The following is a 17564-nucleotide window of genomic DNA, read 5'->3' on the forward strand; positions in this document are numbered from 1 at the left end:
GGCCGCGAGAGGGGGCGACGCCGGGACGATGCGCGGGGGGCCGGCCCGCGTGCCGCGACGGGGCTGAGCGTGCTCGGGGACTGCGGCGCACGCCGGCGGGACCCGCGCCGCCGCCGCCCGGGCCTCGGGCCCCCCGTGCGGGCGCGTCCCGGGAGGGCACCAGGACCAGGTCGTCTGCGGACCCGCGTTCTGGCCCGCGCGGGCCGCGACCGGCAGGGCACTCGCTCCCCGCTCCTCCGGCTCGGTCGCCGAGTTTCCCGGCGCCCCTCTGCACGCCGCGGGGCCGAGGGCGCGGGGCCGAGGCGCGCAGCATGGAGTGGGGTTACCTGTTGGAAGTGACCTCGCTGCTGGCCGCCTTGGCGCTGCTGCAGCGCTCGAGCGGCGCGGCAGCCGCCTCGGCCAAGGAGCTGGCGTGCCAAGAAATCACCGTGCCGCTGTGCAAGGGCATCGGCTACAACTACACGTACATGCCCAACCAGTTCAACCACGACACGCAGGACGAGGCGGGCCTGGAGGTGCACCAGTTCTGGCCGCTGGTGGAGATCCAGTGCTCGCCCGACCTCAAGTTCTTCCTGTGCAGCATGTACACGCCCATCTGCCTGGAGGACTACAAGAAGCCCCTGCCTCCGTGCCGCTCGGTGTGCGAGCGCGCCAAGGCCGGCTGCGCACCCCTCATGCGCCAGTACGGCTTCGCGTGGCCCGACCGCATGCGCTGCGACCGGCTGCCGGAGCAGGGCAACCCCGACACGCTGTGCATGGACTACAACCGCACGGACCTGACCACAGCCGCGCCCAGCCCGCCGCGCCGCCTGCCGCCGCCGCCGCCGCCGCCCCCGGGTGAGCAGCCGCCCTCCGGCAGCGGCCACGGCCGCCCGCCCGGGGCCAGGCCCCCGTCCCGCGGTAGGGGCGGTGGCGGCGGGGACGCGGCGGCGGCGGCGGCGGCGGCGCCCCCCACGCGCGGCGGCGGCGGCGGCGGGAAGGCGCGGCCCCCTGGCGGCGGCCCTGCGCCCTGCGAGCCGGGCTGCCAGTGCCGCGCGCCCATGGTGAGCGTGTCCAGCGAGCGGCACCCGCTCTACAACCGCGTCAAGACCGGCCAGATCGCCAACTGCGCGCTGCCCTGCCACAACCCGTTCTTCAGCCAGGACGAGCGCGCCTTCACGGTCTTCTGGATCGGCCTGTGGTCTGTGCTGTGCTTCGTGTCCACCTTCGCCACCGTGTCCACCTTCCTCATCGACATGGAGCGCTTCAAGTACCCCGAGCGGCCCATCATCTTCCTCTCCGCCTGCTACCTCTTCGTGTCCGTCGGCTACCTGGTGCGCCTGGTGGCGGGCCACGAGAAGGTGGCGTGCAGCGGCGGCGCGCCGGGCGCAGGCGGCACCGCGGGCGCGGGGGGCGCGGCGGCGGCGGCGGCGGCGGGCGCGGGCGCGGCGGGCGCGGGCGCGGGCGGCCCGGGCGGGCGCGGCGAGTACGAGGAGCTGGGCGCCGTGGAGCAGCACGTGCGCTACGAGACCACGGGCCCCGCGCTGTGCACCGTGGTCTTCCTGCTCGTCTACTTCTTCGGCATGGCCAGCTCCATCTGGTGGGTGATCCTGTCGCTCACGTGGTTCCTGGCGGCGGGCATGAAGTGGGGCAATGAGGCCATCGCCGGTTACTCGCAGTACTTCCACCTGGCCGCGTGGCTGGTGCCTAGCGTCAAGTCCATCGCCGTGCTGGCGCTCAGCTCCGTGGACGGCGACCCGGTGGCCGGCATCTGCTACGTGGGCAACCAGAGCCTTGACAACCTGCGCGGCTTCGTGCTGGCGCCGCTCGTCATCTACCTCTTCATCGGCACCATGTTCCTGCTGGCCGGCTTCGTGTCGCTGTTCCGCATCCGCTCGGTGATCAAGCAGCAGGGCGGCCCCACCAAGACACACAAGCTGGAGAAGCTCATGATCCGCCTGGGCCTGTTCACGGTGCTCTACACGGTGCCGGCCGCCGTCGTGGTGGCCTGCCTCTTCTACGAGCAGCACAACCGCCCGCGCTGGGAGGCCACGCACAACTGCCCGTGCCTGCGGGACCTGCAGCCGGACCAGGCGCGCCGGCCCGACTACGCCGTCTTCATGCTCAAGTATTTCATGTGCCTGGTGGTGGGCATCACCTCGGGCGTGTGGGTCTGGTCTGGCAAGACGCTGGAGTCGTGGCGTGCCCTGTGCACCCGCTGCTGCTGGGCGAGCAAGAGCGCCCCGGGAGGCGGGGGCGCGGGGGGCGCGGCCGCAGGGAGCGCGGGGGGACCTGGGGGCGCGGGGGGCGGGGGCGCGGGCGGCGGGGCGGGATCCCTCTACAGCGACGTCAGCACCGGCCTGACGTGGCGATCCGGCACGGCCAGCTCCGTGTCTTATCCAAAACAGATGCCATTGTCCCAGGTCTGAGTGCAGGGGCGGGGGGCGAGGAAACCCAGTGCAGCGAAGGGACACTCGATGGGCTGTGGTTCCCACCCCTTCATCGTGTTGATTGCTATTAGCATGATAATGAACTCTTAATGGTATCCATTAGCTGGGACTTAAATGACTCACTTAGAACAAAGTACCTGGCATAGAAGGCTCCCAGACCCAGCCCCCTCTCCTCCATTGACGCGGGGAGCTCTTCCCGCCAGGCGTTAATCTGTTGGCAGAGGACGGTGGACTCTGCTGCGTTTGGAGCCCTCGCTGGTTGCCATGTGCCGAGCTTGAAGCCAGACCTACAGATTGCACCTGAGGGACCTGTTTCTCTCCCTCGATCCTGCTACGTAAACTGTTACTCCTAACGTATCCTAGAGGAGGGATGACCGCGACCTAATGGAATTGCACGGTTTGGGGATTCTTAATGACCAGGCAAATGCCTTAAATAAACAAACAAGAAATGTCTTAATTATACACCCCAAGTAAATACGGGTTTCTTACATTAGAGGATGTATTTATATAATTATTTGTTAAATTGTAAAAATGTGTAAAATATGTACATACCCAAAGATATACAGTCTGTACATTTTTTTTGTAAAAAGTTTAGAGGCCACCCCTGTAAGAACAAATATAAGTATTCTATTTTGTCAATAAAATGACTTTTGATAAATGATTTAAGCATTGCCCTTTTCCCCCCTGCCTCTTCTAAGCTGTTACCTTTAAGTGCTTGCCAAGGATGCATTGAAAAAAAAAAAAAAATGGACATTTTCTGGTTTCTCATTCTGTATGCTGACTTTAGGCATGGAGAAAATGACCTGTTAAACTCTAGTTCTTAAGTTGTTAGCAAAGTAAATATCACTGTTGAACTGAAATCAAAATTGAGTTTTTGCACCTTCCCAAAAAGATGGTGTTTTTCATGGTAGCCCTTTCCTGATCCATGGATAACAAGACTCACCTTAGTGCAGGTAAATGGAACTTTTGCAAGGCAACAATTGCCGTCAGGCCTTACTATTTATCTTGTACAGTATCACTAAAGGCTTCGGAACCCCCATTTATTTCTCAGTGTCCCTGATTTGGAGATCACCTGGGTTTTAAAGCACTGAACACCCTGCTGAAGTGTAGAGGTTAATGTTTTAAACCATAGATCACACTTTACAGTGTAAGTCACTTAACTATCTGGAGTGGAGCAGGCACTTTTTAATGGATTAGACTAACGGGTTAACATCTTAATAACCTTCCAGGCTTGTGTATACCAAATGTGCTTCTTTTCCTAGAGAAAAAGCTATTGTTCCTCTGTCAAGACTAAGCTAATTTATTTGAGCAGAAGGCTGTTGAATTAGCAGAAGAATGCTTTGGCAATTGTTGAACTTTTTACCTGTCTGCCCAGTGGCCCAGCACATCATTCCTTTAAGAGGGGCTAAATGAATAGGGTTAATCTGTAGGGAACTTGGTCTTTTGAGTTTGAAAAACTTTGATCTTTTCTCCTCTCCAAATGTGCTGTATAGTCTGAAGTTTCTTTCCCTGCTGCCCGGCTCCTCTTGGTGCAGACCAATTGGCCACCGCGGAGCCTTAAAGTTCTTCCATTAAAGGGATGTGGGACTTTTACTTTAAAAAGGAGAGAGAGCGAGGGAGAGGAAGACTTGTAACAGTTAGTGAAGACCAGAGGCACAAGTGCGCTCAGCCTTTTAAACAGCTTTTCCCGGCATTGTTAGCCAGCCTGCAGGCAGCTAGGCATGGGTTGAAGCATTATAGAAAAGGGCTCTGAATGCCCTACAGGTGGTCTGTGCACATAATCCCCCAATTTAAAGCGTTTTCCTTTGCTGGACAATTGCATTACAAAACTCCCTTCTTTTTCGCCCCTAATTGAACCAATGAACTATTATAAACTACAAGTTTTTCTTAAAAAAAAAAAAGAAAAGAAAAGAAAGAAAGAAAAAAAAAAAAGCCTCTGCCTAAATTCTATTGACTAAATTCTGGCAAGTTTTCTGAACTGAACCTTTTAAAGCACCGGAAGTAAAAGCTTCTTCAGACATTTCACTTTCTTAGATATTTTTATTCCCCATGCAAGCATTATTTTCTGACAGATTAGCAATAATTTAAAAGTAATTGGTAAGGTTGTGTGTTCATACTGAAAAGATAGCCCCAGGTCTCTTCTTAATCTGTCAATCAAGAAATGGGCAGCTAGAGTGAAATAAGTCAATCGGAGAAGGACAAACATTATATGTTCTCATTTATTTGGGGAATATAAATAATAGTGAAAGGGAATAGAAGGGAAGGGAGAAGAAATGGGTAGGAAATAATCAGAAAGGGAGACAGAACATGAAGACTCCTAACTCTGGGAAACGAACTAGGGGTGGTGGAAGGGGAGGAGGGCGGGAAGTTGGGATGAATGGGTGACGGGCACTGAGGGGGGCACTCGACGGGAGGAGCACTGGGTGTTATTCTGTATGTTGGCAAATTGAACACCAATAAAAAATAAATTTATTATTTAAAAAAATGGGCAGCTACGCTGCTAATGATAGGGGCATCCAACATTGCAGGGTGGGAGACGTGTTCTTTGCATCCTGCTAAAATGATTGTTATCTTTACTTTTCCTAATAGGAATATTTAGTGGTTAAAATTTGTTTAATTAATACGATGGATTAATTTGGCTGCTCTTTCTTGTGTGAGAGTCTTTTAAGAAGAGTTTCTTGGTAGAAACATTTTGCAAATCCTTTCCAGAGTCATTCTTGGTGTTACTGGATTTTTTAAAATTAGGTATGCAATAAGAACTCCTACGTTAGCTATCATGTTGATTATCTTTCTTAAAGTCAGAGGCATTGTAAAATCTTCACCTCCCAGCAGTTTTATTTATTAAAGAATTACCTTAGGTGATTTTTGTAACTTAGGTACCAAGTGGCCTACATCTAACCCATGTGGTGATGCTCATGTACTGTAGTGTACATAAACCAGCCATAAACTTTACAGTTTCAGTTATAAAGTGTAAGTTTGAAGGCACTTTCCATACTCTACCACATATATGGGATGCAGAGAGAGCTAAAAGCCACTACTTAGCATACTGGTTCCCTAATGTAGCAGTACTCTCATTATTGACATATTTTCAGCTAACGTGACATGGTGGGAAATGTCCAATTTTGAAGTTTTTTTTTCTTTTTTAACTTTTCAATATATCCTTGTAAAATGCCATACTTGATAGCTTTTACAAGATGACTATAAATGTGCTCAATATAAACAGGCTTCTTAAGCAGAAAACCCTACTATTCTAAGGACAGCTCTTTGTAAGAAGACCTGCACCTCTAATCACTAAAGACTGGTTTTAGAGACTGACACTATAAAACAAGTACTGGTTCTTTGCCTTTAAAACTAAAAGCTTGAGTTGCAAATTTACCAATATCCAAATGGTATCTATTAATAGGATAAAAGATGCAAAACCGATTTGGGGGGTGGGAAAATGGAAGTAGAGCCTCAATTTGGCAATTTGCATTAGACAAATGAATAGGTCCTTTGCCTCAATACCCCCCTTTGTGCTATACAGGTGTGTTCTTAATTAACTATATGGATCAAGTGTTAGCTGTTTTTGTTTTTGTTTTTTTAATTTTGTCAAACATGGGAGGTTGGGGGCTGGGGAGGGGATGTGCTTACTGTGTAGCTAGATCAATATTAATAAAGTCTAATATGGCTAAATCCATCAGTAAAGCCAAAGCTCATTACAATTACTTGTAGGAAAAGCTATGTGAAACACTTTCTTTTTGCTTTTATTATAAAGCAAATGGAATTTGAAAGTACTGTAAAGCAAAGATGGGGGGAGTGTGTGAGACAGTTTAAGGAGCAAACATGTCACCATTATAGTTTCTTAACCTGCATTGATGCATTGCAGATTCCTGCAAACCTTGCAAGCTTGGGGGAAGGAAATCAGATTATCATGCCAGAAGAAAAGTTACCCAGACTCACGCAGTTGCAGAGTACAGGATGCGATTGCAAGTATAGGTGCAAACTCCTGTGAGGATGCTCCAAACAGATCACGTGTGGCCACCTGCTTTCCACGTGTGATACCACACTGCCACCTTGAGGCAGCCAAAGTTCCAACTGGCGGGACAGGCAGGTTCATTCAGAAATACTAAAAAAAAAAAAAGAAGAAGAAAGAAATACCAAGCCCCTACTCTGCTGGCCTTGTCACACACACAGAACTCACCCAGAGGGCCTGCAAGCATCTCCTATTCATAATTTTAAATTTTTCATCTTAAGGATCCCAAAATGGCAGCAGTGTAAAGCCCCACAAGGTCTTATTGAATTGAATCCTCAGTATAAAGTTATGCCAAAAATGTAGTTAAGCTGTATTGAAATCAAAAGTTCTTTTTTCTTAAAAAAAAAAAAAAAAGTTCTTTTTTAAATTATCTTTTCAGTGACATTTACTTGAAGAATGGGCTACTCACCAAAGATCCACCACCCAATGGGAGAGGATCCAAAATTTAATGGGAGAAAGTGTGAGTCATGGAGAATATTTTGAGGTGCCAAGTCGTTGGCTTGCTTATTTAAACGTAGTACCTTCCAATTTCCCACATAGAAGTTGATCTGCCAGTCTAGTGGACACCCTTCAAGAGTGTACATGAATGCTATTGGTTTGGGTGGGAAGCAAGCTGTGCCCTGTCATCTAGCCAGGTGTTTGTGGAAACACACCCAGGAATAGAAAGTGTGTTGGGAAACTAGGTCAGCCTAACGGAGGATGGGAGAAGCATTTACTCTGGATTGTCTGAGGCCTAAGGGAGGAAGATCTCCATACACAGCAGTGTATGTGTCTGGGAAGACCAGACCTTTCAGGGGGACCGGCGTGGGATGTACGTATAGAGAAGAGGTAGCCTTACAAGGCCCACCTCTGAAGACTCCTTGTTCTGAGAATCAGAACCGCAGGTAGGGACCACAGAGAAGGAGGCAGCACTGGTCAAGGAAATACAGACTAAAGATCTGAGAGATCATCTACCAGGATCGTGGAATTTTTAGAGACAGAGGTCCCAGAGTCATCAAGAACCTTGCTACTCCATGGACACGTAGTAGGCGCAAGATCGACAAGCATGATGGAAATGTAGAATCTCAGGTCTTGCTTACTGAGTCAGATACTGTATTGTGACCAGATCCCTAAAACTAGAAGCCCAAAGAGGTCTGGACTTGCCAAAGATCATAAAACCAAAAGCAGAACTGTGTGGAGGTTCCTCAAAGAGTTAAAAATAGACCTGCCCGATGACCCAGCACTTGCACTGTTGGGGATTTACCCCAAAGATACAGATGCAGTGAAACGCCGGGACACCTGCACCCGATGTTTATAGCAGCAATGGCCACGATAGCCAAACTGTGGAAGGAGCCTCGGTGTCCATCGAAAGATCAATGGATAAAGAAGATGTGGTTTATGTATACAATGTAATATTCCTCAGCCATTAGAAACGACAAATACCCACCATTTGCTTCAACGTGGGTGGAACTGGAGGGTATTATGCTGAGTGAAATGAGTCAATCGGAGAAGGACAAACATTATATGTTCTCATTCATTTGGGGAATATAAATAATAGTGAAAGGGAATAGAAGGGAAGGCAGAAGAAATGTGTGGGAAATATCAGAAAGGGAGACAGAACATGAAGACTCCTAACTCTGGGAAACGAACTAGGGGTGGTGGAAGGGGAGGAGGGCGGGGGTGGGGGTGAATGGGTGGCGGGCATTGAGGGGGGCACTTGACGGGATGAGCACTGGGTGTTATTCTGTATGTTGGTAAATTGAACACCAATAAAAAATAAATTTATTATAAAAAAAAAAGCAGACCTGGGCTTAGAAGCCACCGATCCTGCTTGCCACTCCTATTTCTGTAGGCCTTTCCTGGCTGCCCTGTGGTCCCTGTAAATCCCCAAGACCACCACTATGTGCATCCATGCCTGAACATCACTTACCAGGGCCATGTTTACATAGTTACACAATCAGACCTGAGTACAGACTTCTGCATGATTCAGTGCTGACCTACACAAAAGAAAGTGCAAGCACATAGTCTGAGAGGCTGCCACAGTAACTTTGGAAGAGTTCACCCCTCAGGTCCTTGGCTGACCTGGGCCAGCTCACCAAGTCTGTGCTGCCTATATTCAGAACAATGCAATAATTGGCATAGGTAATATTTTCCTAGTTGATATTAAAGGTCCGAGGACAGAGTCTGTCTGCTAGCTTAGTGAGGAGCAGCAGTGACCTGGAGAGAGAAGAGTCTGTTGCTCATAGAGCTCACACTGGGAAAAAGAGCCAAAACTGGCAGATGGCTGCCCCAATTAGCACCGGCTATGGGGGCCTTCAGAGATAGCCCAGCTAGGGTCAAGGCAGGAAGGCAAACAGCAGAGCCACTGGCAGTGAAGGGAAAAGAAGGGAGCAGGAAACAGCGCCTGAGGCCTATGGAGTCCAAGGAGAGCATCCTGGAAATCTCTTGAGTGAGAGAACAAATCAAAAAGGAGATGAATGAATTCGGCCAATTTAAACCACAGGCCCTAGGAAATGACCTAAGAGGATGGGTGGTACCTGGTAGATGGTGGCTAGAGAAGGATGGAAGGAAGCTTCCTGCCAGGGCAAGAGCAAAGTTAGGATAAACTTTTGCTAAATGGCCAAGTTGTGATGGCTTTCCAAGCCTTGGCAGAGAACCATTATTCACACAGGACAAACGTATGATTCATCCTCACCTTGTTTAACACTTGAGTGAACCATACACTAATTTAAACTAGAAAAGCATCGGTCCCCTAACAAACCTGCTCCTAATAAAGTACCACTCTGGCAGTAGTTCTCACCCCTGCCTACACATTAGAAGGACGTGGGGTGCTTCTTAAAAATACCAATGCTGTGGCACCACCCAGACCAACCGAATCAGAGTTTGGGATGATAGAATGTGGGATGTCAAAGTGCCTAAAACTATCCAAGGTGATTCTCATGTGTAGCTAGAGTTGAAAATCAGAGACTGTAACAAAGGTGGTGTTAGGATCAAAATGAAAAAAAAATCGAAATAGAAATTAATGAGGTAAACTAGCTACTGTCAACCAACTTCACTAATTTAAATAAAAGTGGTTTGTTTTTTTTTTTCTTTTTGTCACCTTAAGTAAAGATTTGGGAGAGGACAGGAGTGCCCTCACCTGGTCCAAAGGGAGAACTTCATGCTTTGTTGTTTGGAAGATCTTAACCACAGTTTTGGATAACTGCTTTTTCTTTCATTTGTGATAATAAAGAATTGTTTACACAAGGATGATTTTATTAAACTAGAAATTAAAACCAACCTGTGAACCTAAAAGGAATCAAAATGTTGATGCATTAATTAGGAAAGATATTTAAAGTGTTTTCTTTTTCTTCAGTAAATGTTTATTCAGTGAAACCAACTCAAGGAGAAATGAAAGCTCCTCTTGTAGTGACCTAACAAGGATATGACTTTCCAAAACCAGGTGGTCTGTCATATTATATCCAGGGGGAGGGTTGGTTGAAATCCTTGAAACCCTAAATATGTACTAATATGTGTATGTATCTTTAAAGGGAACCTGATACTGTCCCACTTAATGATGGAACTTTGGTCAAGTTTTAGAATTTTAGGATAATGTTAGGGTAAATTCAGTGCAGAAAACTACTCTTTCTCTGGATTCCCTGAAAGATGTAACAAGTCCTTCACTAAAGACTCAGAAAATGAGATTCATTTCCATAAGTAAAACTCTGATGTATCCCTGAGTCTATTTAATAAATGTGATTTTAAGTTGTGACTGGTAAACCTCATGCAATTTCTGTAAGAAAAAGTCTAAGCGGTGGGGGGGGGGGGAGGCAAGAAGGCGGAGGAGCAGGGTCCCCAGTGCACCTGCCCCACAGACTTACCTAGAGGACCTTCAAACCATCCCGAACGTCTACGAATTCGACCCGAGATTTAAAGAGAGGACAGCCGGGATGCTAGAGAAGAGTTTGCGCTCATAACAGCGTAGGAAGGCGGAAACAACAAATCAAAAAAAAAGAAAGACTCAGTGGGGGCGGGGCCCGCGAGGAGCCGGACTCGGGCCGCCCCGAAAGCCTCGGGACAGGGCAGCCCAGGCCCGGAGAAGCGGGAACTTCACGCACCCGCTCGGCAGGGTCCCGGGCAGGGTCCCGGGAGGGGCAGCCGCGGAGCCTCCAGCCCGGCGAGAGCACCACGCGCCGCGGGCCGGTCTCGGGGAAGGGCGGGGGCGCGCCTGGCGGGGCCCGGGGAGCAGCTCGGCTCGGGCGGCGGCTCCGGACCCAGGGGGCTGCGCCCTGTGCCTTCGGGCGCCGCGGCCCGGGGAGCGATTCCCGCGGCGCGGGCCCCGGGGCCCGGGGCGCTGGGGGACAGAGCCAGCGATCCTGCGCGCCCCCTGGAACGGGAGGAGGTGGGGAGGGCACGGGACAGCGAGGACCGGGACGCTCCTGCTGCCCGGCGCCCCCAAGCTGTGCAGATTGGCGCCTCCACCCACCGCCCTCCAGGAGCGTCTAGGCCAGGGGGGACCGGGAGCCGCGGGAGCCACTGCGGGAAGCTGACTCCAGGGCTGGAGAGCTGGCCGCCGCCAGGCTTGTTCCTCCTGTGCCACCTTGTGCCTGGGATGAAGTGGGGCCACAGGGAGCAGGGGCCTCACAGGATAAACAGCTCACACTGAGCCGTGCACCTGGCAGGGGGCGGGGCAGCCCCTCCAGGTGCACACACCTGAGAATCCGCACAGCAGGCCCCTCCCCCAGGAGACCAGCTGGAAGGACAGGGAAGAGCGAGTTCCTGACCGAGCAGCGCTGGAAAGCTCCAGGGGAAGTCGAGGGATCTACAGTATATCGAACCAGACTATACCCCTCCTTTGTTTTCTTTTCTTTTTCTTCTTTTTCTTCCTTTTTCCAGTATAACTCGTTTTTAGTCACTCCGCACTGAGCAAATTGACTAGAAAGAACTCACCACGAAAGAAACAATCAGAACCAGCACTCTCTGGCACAGAGTTACAGAATCTGGATTACAATTCAATGTCAGAAAGCCAATTCAGAAGTACAATTATGAAGCTACTGGTGGCTCTGGAAAAAAAGCATAAAGGATTCAAGAGACTCTATGACTGCAGAATTTAGATCTAATCAGGCCGAAATTAAAAATCAATTAAATGACATGCAATCCAAACTGGAGGTCCTAACGATGAGGGTTAATGAGGTAGAAGAACGAGTGAGTGACATAGAAGACAAGTTGATGGTAAAGAAGGAAGCTGAGGAAAAAAGAGAAAAACATTTAAAAGACCATGAGGAAAGGTTAAGGGAAATAAATGATAGCCTCAGAAGGAAAAATCTACGTTTAATTGGGGTTCCAGAGGGCGCCAAGAGGGACAGAGGGCCAGAAAGCATATTTGAACAAATCATAGCTGAGAACTTTTTGGGTAGGGAAATAGTCATTCTGATCCAGGAGATAGAGAGATCCCCCACTAAGTCAGTAAAAACCATTCAACACCCGACATTTAATAGTGAAACTTGCAAATTGCAAAGATAAAGAGAAAATCCTTAAAGCAGCAAGAGACAAGAGATCCCTAACTTATATGGGGAAAAGTATTAGATTAACAGCAGACCTCTCCACAGAGACCTGGCAGGTCAGAAAGGGCTGGCAGGATATAGTCAGGGTCCTCAATGAGAAGAACATGCAGCCAAGAATACTTTATCCAACAAGGCTCTCATTCAGAATCGAAGGAGAGATAAAGAGCTTCCAAGATAGGCAGTAACTGAAAGAATATGTGACCACCAAACCAGCTCTGCAAGAAATATTAAGGGGGACTCTGTAAAAGAAAGAGGAAGTCCAAGGAAATAATCCACAAAAACAGGGACTGAATAGGTATCATGATGACACTAAATTTATCTTTCCATAGTAACACTGAATGTGAATGGGCTAAATGACCCCATCAAAAGGTGCAGGGTTTCAGACTGGATAAAAAAGCAGGACCCATCTATTTGCTGTCTACAAGAGACTCATTTGAGACCTAAGGACACCTACAGCCTGAAAATGAAAGGTCGGAGAACCATTTATCATTCAAATGGTCCTCAAAAGAAAGCAGGGGTAGCCACCCTCATATCAGATACATTAAAGTTTATCCCAAAGACTGTAGTAAGAGATGAAGAGGGACACTGTATCATACTTAAAGGATCTATCCAACAAGAGGACTTAACAATCATGAATATTTATGCCCCTAATGTGGGAGCTGCCGAGTATATCAATTAATAACCAAAGTAAAGACATCCTTGTAAATAATACACTAATACTGGGAGACTTCAACATGGCACTTTCTGCAAATGACAGATGTTCTAAGCACAACATCTCCAAAGAAACAAGAGCTTTAAGTGATACACTGGACCAGATGGATTTCACAGATATCTACAGAACTTTACATCCAAACGCAACTGAATACACATTCTTCTCAAGTGCACATGGAACTTTATCCAGAATAGACCACATACTGGGTCACAAATCAGGCCTCAAATGATATCAAAAGTTTGGGATTGTCCCCTGCATATTTTCAGACCATAATGCTTTGAAACTTGAACTCAATCACAAGAAGACATTTGGAAGAAACTCAAACACGTGGAGGTTAAGGAGTATACTGCTAAAAGATGAAAGGGTCAACCAGGAAATTAGAGAAGAATTAAAAACATTCATGAGATAGACAAACCATTAGCCAGCCTTATTAAAAAGAAAAAAGACTCAAATTAATAAAATCACGAATGAAAAAGGAGAGATCACAACCAATACCAAGGAAATACAATTTTAAAAACATATTATGAGCAGCTATACACCAACAAATTAGGCAATCTAGAAGAGATGGACACATTTCTGGAAAACCACAAACTACCAAACCTGGAACAGGAAGAAATAGAGAACCTGAACAGGCCAATAACCAGGGAGGAAATTGAAGCAGTCATCAAAAACCTCCCAAGACACAAAAGTCCAGGGTCAGATGGCTTCCCAGGGGAATTCTATCAACGTTTGAAGAAGAAACAATTCCTATTCTACTAAAGCTGTTCCGAAAGTTAGAAAGGGATGGAATATTTCCAAACTCCTTTTGTGAGGCCAGCATCATCTTAATTCCAAAACCAGACAAAGACCCCACTAAATAGGAGAATATCCAATATCCCTGATGAACACAGATGCAAAAATTCTCAACAAGATACTAGCCAATAGGATCCAACTGTACATTAAGAAGATTATTCAAAAAAAAAAAAAAAAAGAAGAAGATTATTATTCACCATGACCAAGTGGGATTTATCCCTGGGATGCAAGGCTGGTTCAACACTTGTAAAGCAATCAACATGATAGATCATATCAATATGAGAAAAAACAAGAACCATATGATCCTCTCAATAGATGCAGAGAAAGCATTTGACAAAATACAACATCCATTCCTGATCAAAACTTCAGAGGGTAAGGATAGAGGGAACATTCCTCAGCATTTTAAAAGTCATCTACGAAAAGCCCACAGTAAATATCATTCTCAATGGGGAAGCACTGACAGCCTTTCCCCTAAGATCAGGAACATGACAGGGATGTCCACTCTCACCACTGCTCTTCAACATAGTAATAGAAATCCTAGCCTCAGCAATAAAGCAACAAAGAGAAATAAAAGGGGAACCCAGGGTGGCGCAGCGGTTTGGCACCTGCCTTTGGCCCAGGGCGCAATCCTGGAGACCCGGGATCGAATCACACGTCGGGTCCCGGTGCATGGAGCCTGCTTCTCCCTCTGCCTATGTCTCTGCCTCTCTCTCTCTCTCTGCGTGTGACTATCATATATTAAAAAAAAAAAAAGAAATAAAAGGCATTCAAATTGGCAAAGAAGAAGTCAAACTCTCCCTCTTCGCCGATGACATGATACTCTACATAGAAAACCCAAAAGTCTCCACCCCAAGATTGCTAGAACTCATACAGCAATTTGGTAGCGTGGCAGGATACAAAATCAATGCCCAGAAATCAGTGGCATTTCTGTATACTAACAATGAGACTGAAGAGAAATTAAGGAGTCAATCCCATTTCCAATTGCACCCAAAAGCATAAGATACCTAGGGATAAACCTAACCAAAGCGGTAAAGGATCTATACCCTAAAAACTACAGAACACTTCTGAAAGAAATTGAGGAAGACACAAAGAGATGGAAGAACATTCCATGCTCATGGACTGGAAGAATAAATATTGTGAAAATGTCAATGCTACTCAAGGCAATTTACATGTGCAATGCAATCCCTATTGAAATACCATAGACTTTCTTCACAGCATTGGAACAAGTAATCTTAAGATTTGTGTGGAATCAGAAAAGACCCCAAATAGCTAGGGGAATATTGAAAAAGAAAACCAAAGCTGGGGGCATCACAATGCTGGATTTCAAGTTATACTACAAAGCTGTGGTCATTAAGACAGTGTGGTACTGCCACAAAAACAGACACATAGATCAGTGGAATAGAAGAGAGAACCCAGAAATGGGCCCTCAACTCTATGGTCAACTAATATTCGGCAAAGCAGGAAAGAATATCCACTGGAAAAAGGACAGTCTCTTCAATAAATGGTGCGGCAAAACTGGACAGCCACGTGCTGAAAAATGAAACTGGACCATTCTCTTATACACAAAGATAAACTCAAACTGGATGAAAGATCTAAATGTGAGACAGGAATCCAACAAAATCCTAGAGGAGAACACAGGCAACACCCTTTTCAACTTGGCCACAGCAACTTCTTCCAAGATACATCCATGAAGGCAAGGGAAAGAAAATTTAAAAATGAACTGTTGGGCCTTCATCAAGATAAAAAGCTTCTGCACAGCAAAAGAAACAGTCAACGAAACTCAGAGACAACCTACAGAATGGGAGAAGATATTTGCAAATGGCATAGCAGCTAAAGGGCTAGTTTCCAAGATCTATAAAGAACTTATTAAACTCAACACCAAAGAAACAAACAATCCAATCATGAAATGGGCAAAAGACATGAAGAGAAATCTCACAGAGGAAGACATAGACATGGCCAACACGCACATGAGAAAATGCTCTGCATCACTTGCCATCAGGGAAATACAAATCAAAACCACAATGAGATACCACCTCACACCAGTGAGAATAGGGAAAATTCACAAGGCAGGAAACCACAAATGTTGGAGAGGATGCGGAGAAAGGGGAACCCTCTTGCACTGTTGGTGGGAATGTGAACTGGCGCAGCCACTCTGGAAAACTGTGTGGAGGTTCCTCAAAGAGTTAAAAATAGACCTGCCCTACGACCCAGCAATTGCACTGCTGGGGATTTACCCCAAAGATTCAGATGCAGTGAAACAGCAGGACACCTGCACCCCGATGTTTCTAGCAGCAATGTCCACAATAGCCAAACTGTGGAAGGAGCCTCGGTGCCCATCGAAAGATGAATGGATAAAGAAGATGTGGTTTATGTATACAATGGAATATTCCTCAGCCATTAGAATCGACAAATACCCACCATTTGCTTCGATGTGGATGGAACTGGAGGGTATTATGCTGAGTGAAGTAAGTCAACCGGAGAAAGACAAACATTATATGGTCTCATTCATTTGGGGAATATAAAAAATAGTGAAAGAGAATAAAGGGGAAAGGAAAGAAAATGAGTGGGAAATATCAGTGAGGGGGACAGAACATGAGAGACACCTAACTCTGGGAAATGAACAAGGGGTTGTGGAAAGGGAGGTGGGCCGGGGGATGGGGTAACTGGGTGATGGGCACTGAGGGGGGCACTTGACGGGATGAGCACTGGTGTTATGCTATATGTTGGCAAATTGAACTCCAATAAAAAAATACACAAAAAAAAAGTCTAAGTACAGATCATAGGTTATAGGTCATAAAAGGGATACAAACTTTGCATAATACCATTAAAGGGCATCTTGTAGCTATACTTAATAGCAACCAAAAAGAAGCTAATAACTCAATTTAATCATTCTGGTAAGGAAGGATCTCATTATTTCTATCTGTTTAACCTAGCAAGTCTCCAGTAAGCTGCAGAAAGGCAATAAAATGGAAATATTAAAAACATAGACTCTGAACCCCACAGCCTGGCTCCATTCATGTGTGATCTTTGGCAAGTTACCAAAGATTACCTACCTCAGTCTCCTCTTCTGTGAAATGGTACAAGAACAGTGCCATTTGATAGGGTTGTTAGGAGACTTAAATCCTAATCCAGATAAAATGCCTGGAGCGGTAAAAGTCAGTCACCATCATTAAGAATTTATTAATTTCTTAATAAATTTATTGTAGCGATGTTTTTATTGTAGCGATGTTTCCATGTATCTGTGTATCTCCCACATCCTCTTCATCTGTTCATCATTTGATGGGATACTCAGGTTGCTTCCACCTCTTGACTATTGTGAATAATGCTCCTATGAACAAGGAGGTGCACGTATCTCTTTGAGATCCTATTTACAATTATTTTGAAAATATGCCCAGAAGTGAGATTGCTGGATCATAAAGCAACTCTAATTTTAATATTTTAAGGAATCACCGTACTGCTTTCTGTAGCAGGTGCACCAATTTATAATCTCACCAATAATGCACAAGTGTTCCTTCCAGTTTCTTCACATTCTTGCCATTACTTGTTATTTTCTCTTTTTAAATTTTTTATTTTAATTCCAGTGTAGTTAACATACAATTCTATAATTTTCAAGTATAGAATATGGTGATTCAACAATATCATGTGTTACTTGGTGTTCGTCATGATAAGTGTCCTTTTAATCCCTTTCACCTATTTCACTATTTCCTCCACCAACCTCCCCTGTGGTAACATCACATTGTTCTCTGTAGCTAAGAATCTGTTTTTGGTTTGTCTCTTTTTCATTTATTTATCTGTTTTGTTTCTTAAATTGCACATGAGTGAAATCATATGGTATTTGTTTTCCTGTGACTGACTTATTTCGTCAGAGAAATATTTTAATATTGTACTATTTCGCTTAGTATAATACTTCCTAGCTCCATCTGTGTTATTGCAAATGACAAGATTTCATTCTTCTTTATGGCTGAAAGATATTCCATATATACCACATCTTCTTTATCCATTCCTGATTCCATATTTGGCTATTGTAAATAATGCTGCAATAAACATAGAAGTACACATATCCCTTAAATTAGTGTTTTCATATTCAAATACCTAGT

General features: G+C 46.4%; 1 protein-coding gene and 1 long non-coding RNA gene across 2 annotated transcripts in view; one reads left to right on the forward strand and one right to left on the reverse strand.

Moving 5' to 3' along the window:
* The first annotated feature begins 215 nt into the window (after positions 1–215).
* On the forward strand, positions 216–3090 carry FZD8 (frizzled class receptor 8). The gene has a single exon (XM_038529661.1). It carries the CDS (start codon positions 312–314, stop codon positions 2406–2408), a length of 2097 nt encoding a protein of 698 aa, XP_038385589.1. The 5' UTR covers positions 216–311; the 3' UTR covers positions 2409–3090.
* A 3239-nt stretch (positions 3091–6329) lies between these two features.
* The window catches only part of LOC119870077, a 28111-nt gene continuing 16876 nt past the window's right edge, over positions 6330–17564 (reverse strand). The window contains exon 3 of the long non-coding RNA XR_005355139.1: positions 6330–6534. This is a non-coding gene — a long non-coding RNA (uncharacterized LOC119870077). The remainder of the gene's footprint in view (positions 6535–17564) is intronic.

The sequence above is a fragment of the Canis lupus genome, chromosome 2 (genome assembly GCF_011100685.1).
Source record: "Canis lupus familiaris isolate Mischka breed German Shepherd chromosome 2, alternate assembly UU_Cfam_GSD_1.0, whole genome shotgun sequence".
NCBI lineage: Eukaryota > Metazoa > Chordata > Mammalia > Carnivora > Canidae > Canis > Canis lupus.

What these genes read in the sequence shown, in the direction of transcription:
- FZD8 (XM_038529661.1), top strand. Translation starts at nt 312, where the DNA reads ATGGAGTGGGGTTACCTGTTGGAAGTGACCTCGCTGCTGGCCGCCTTG.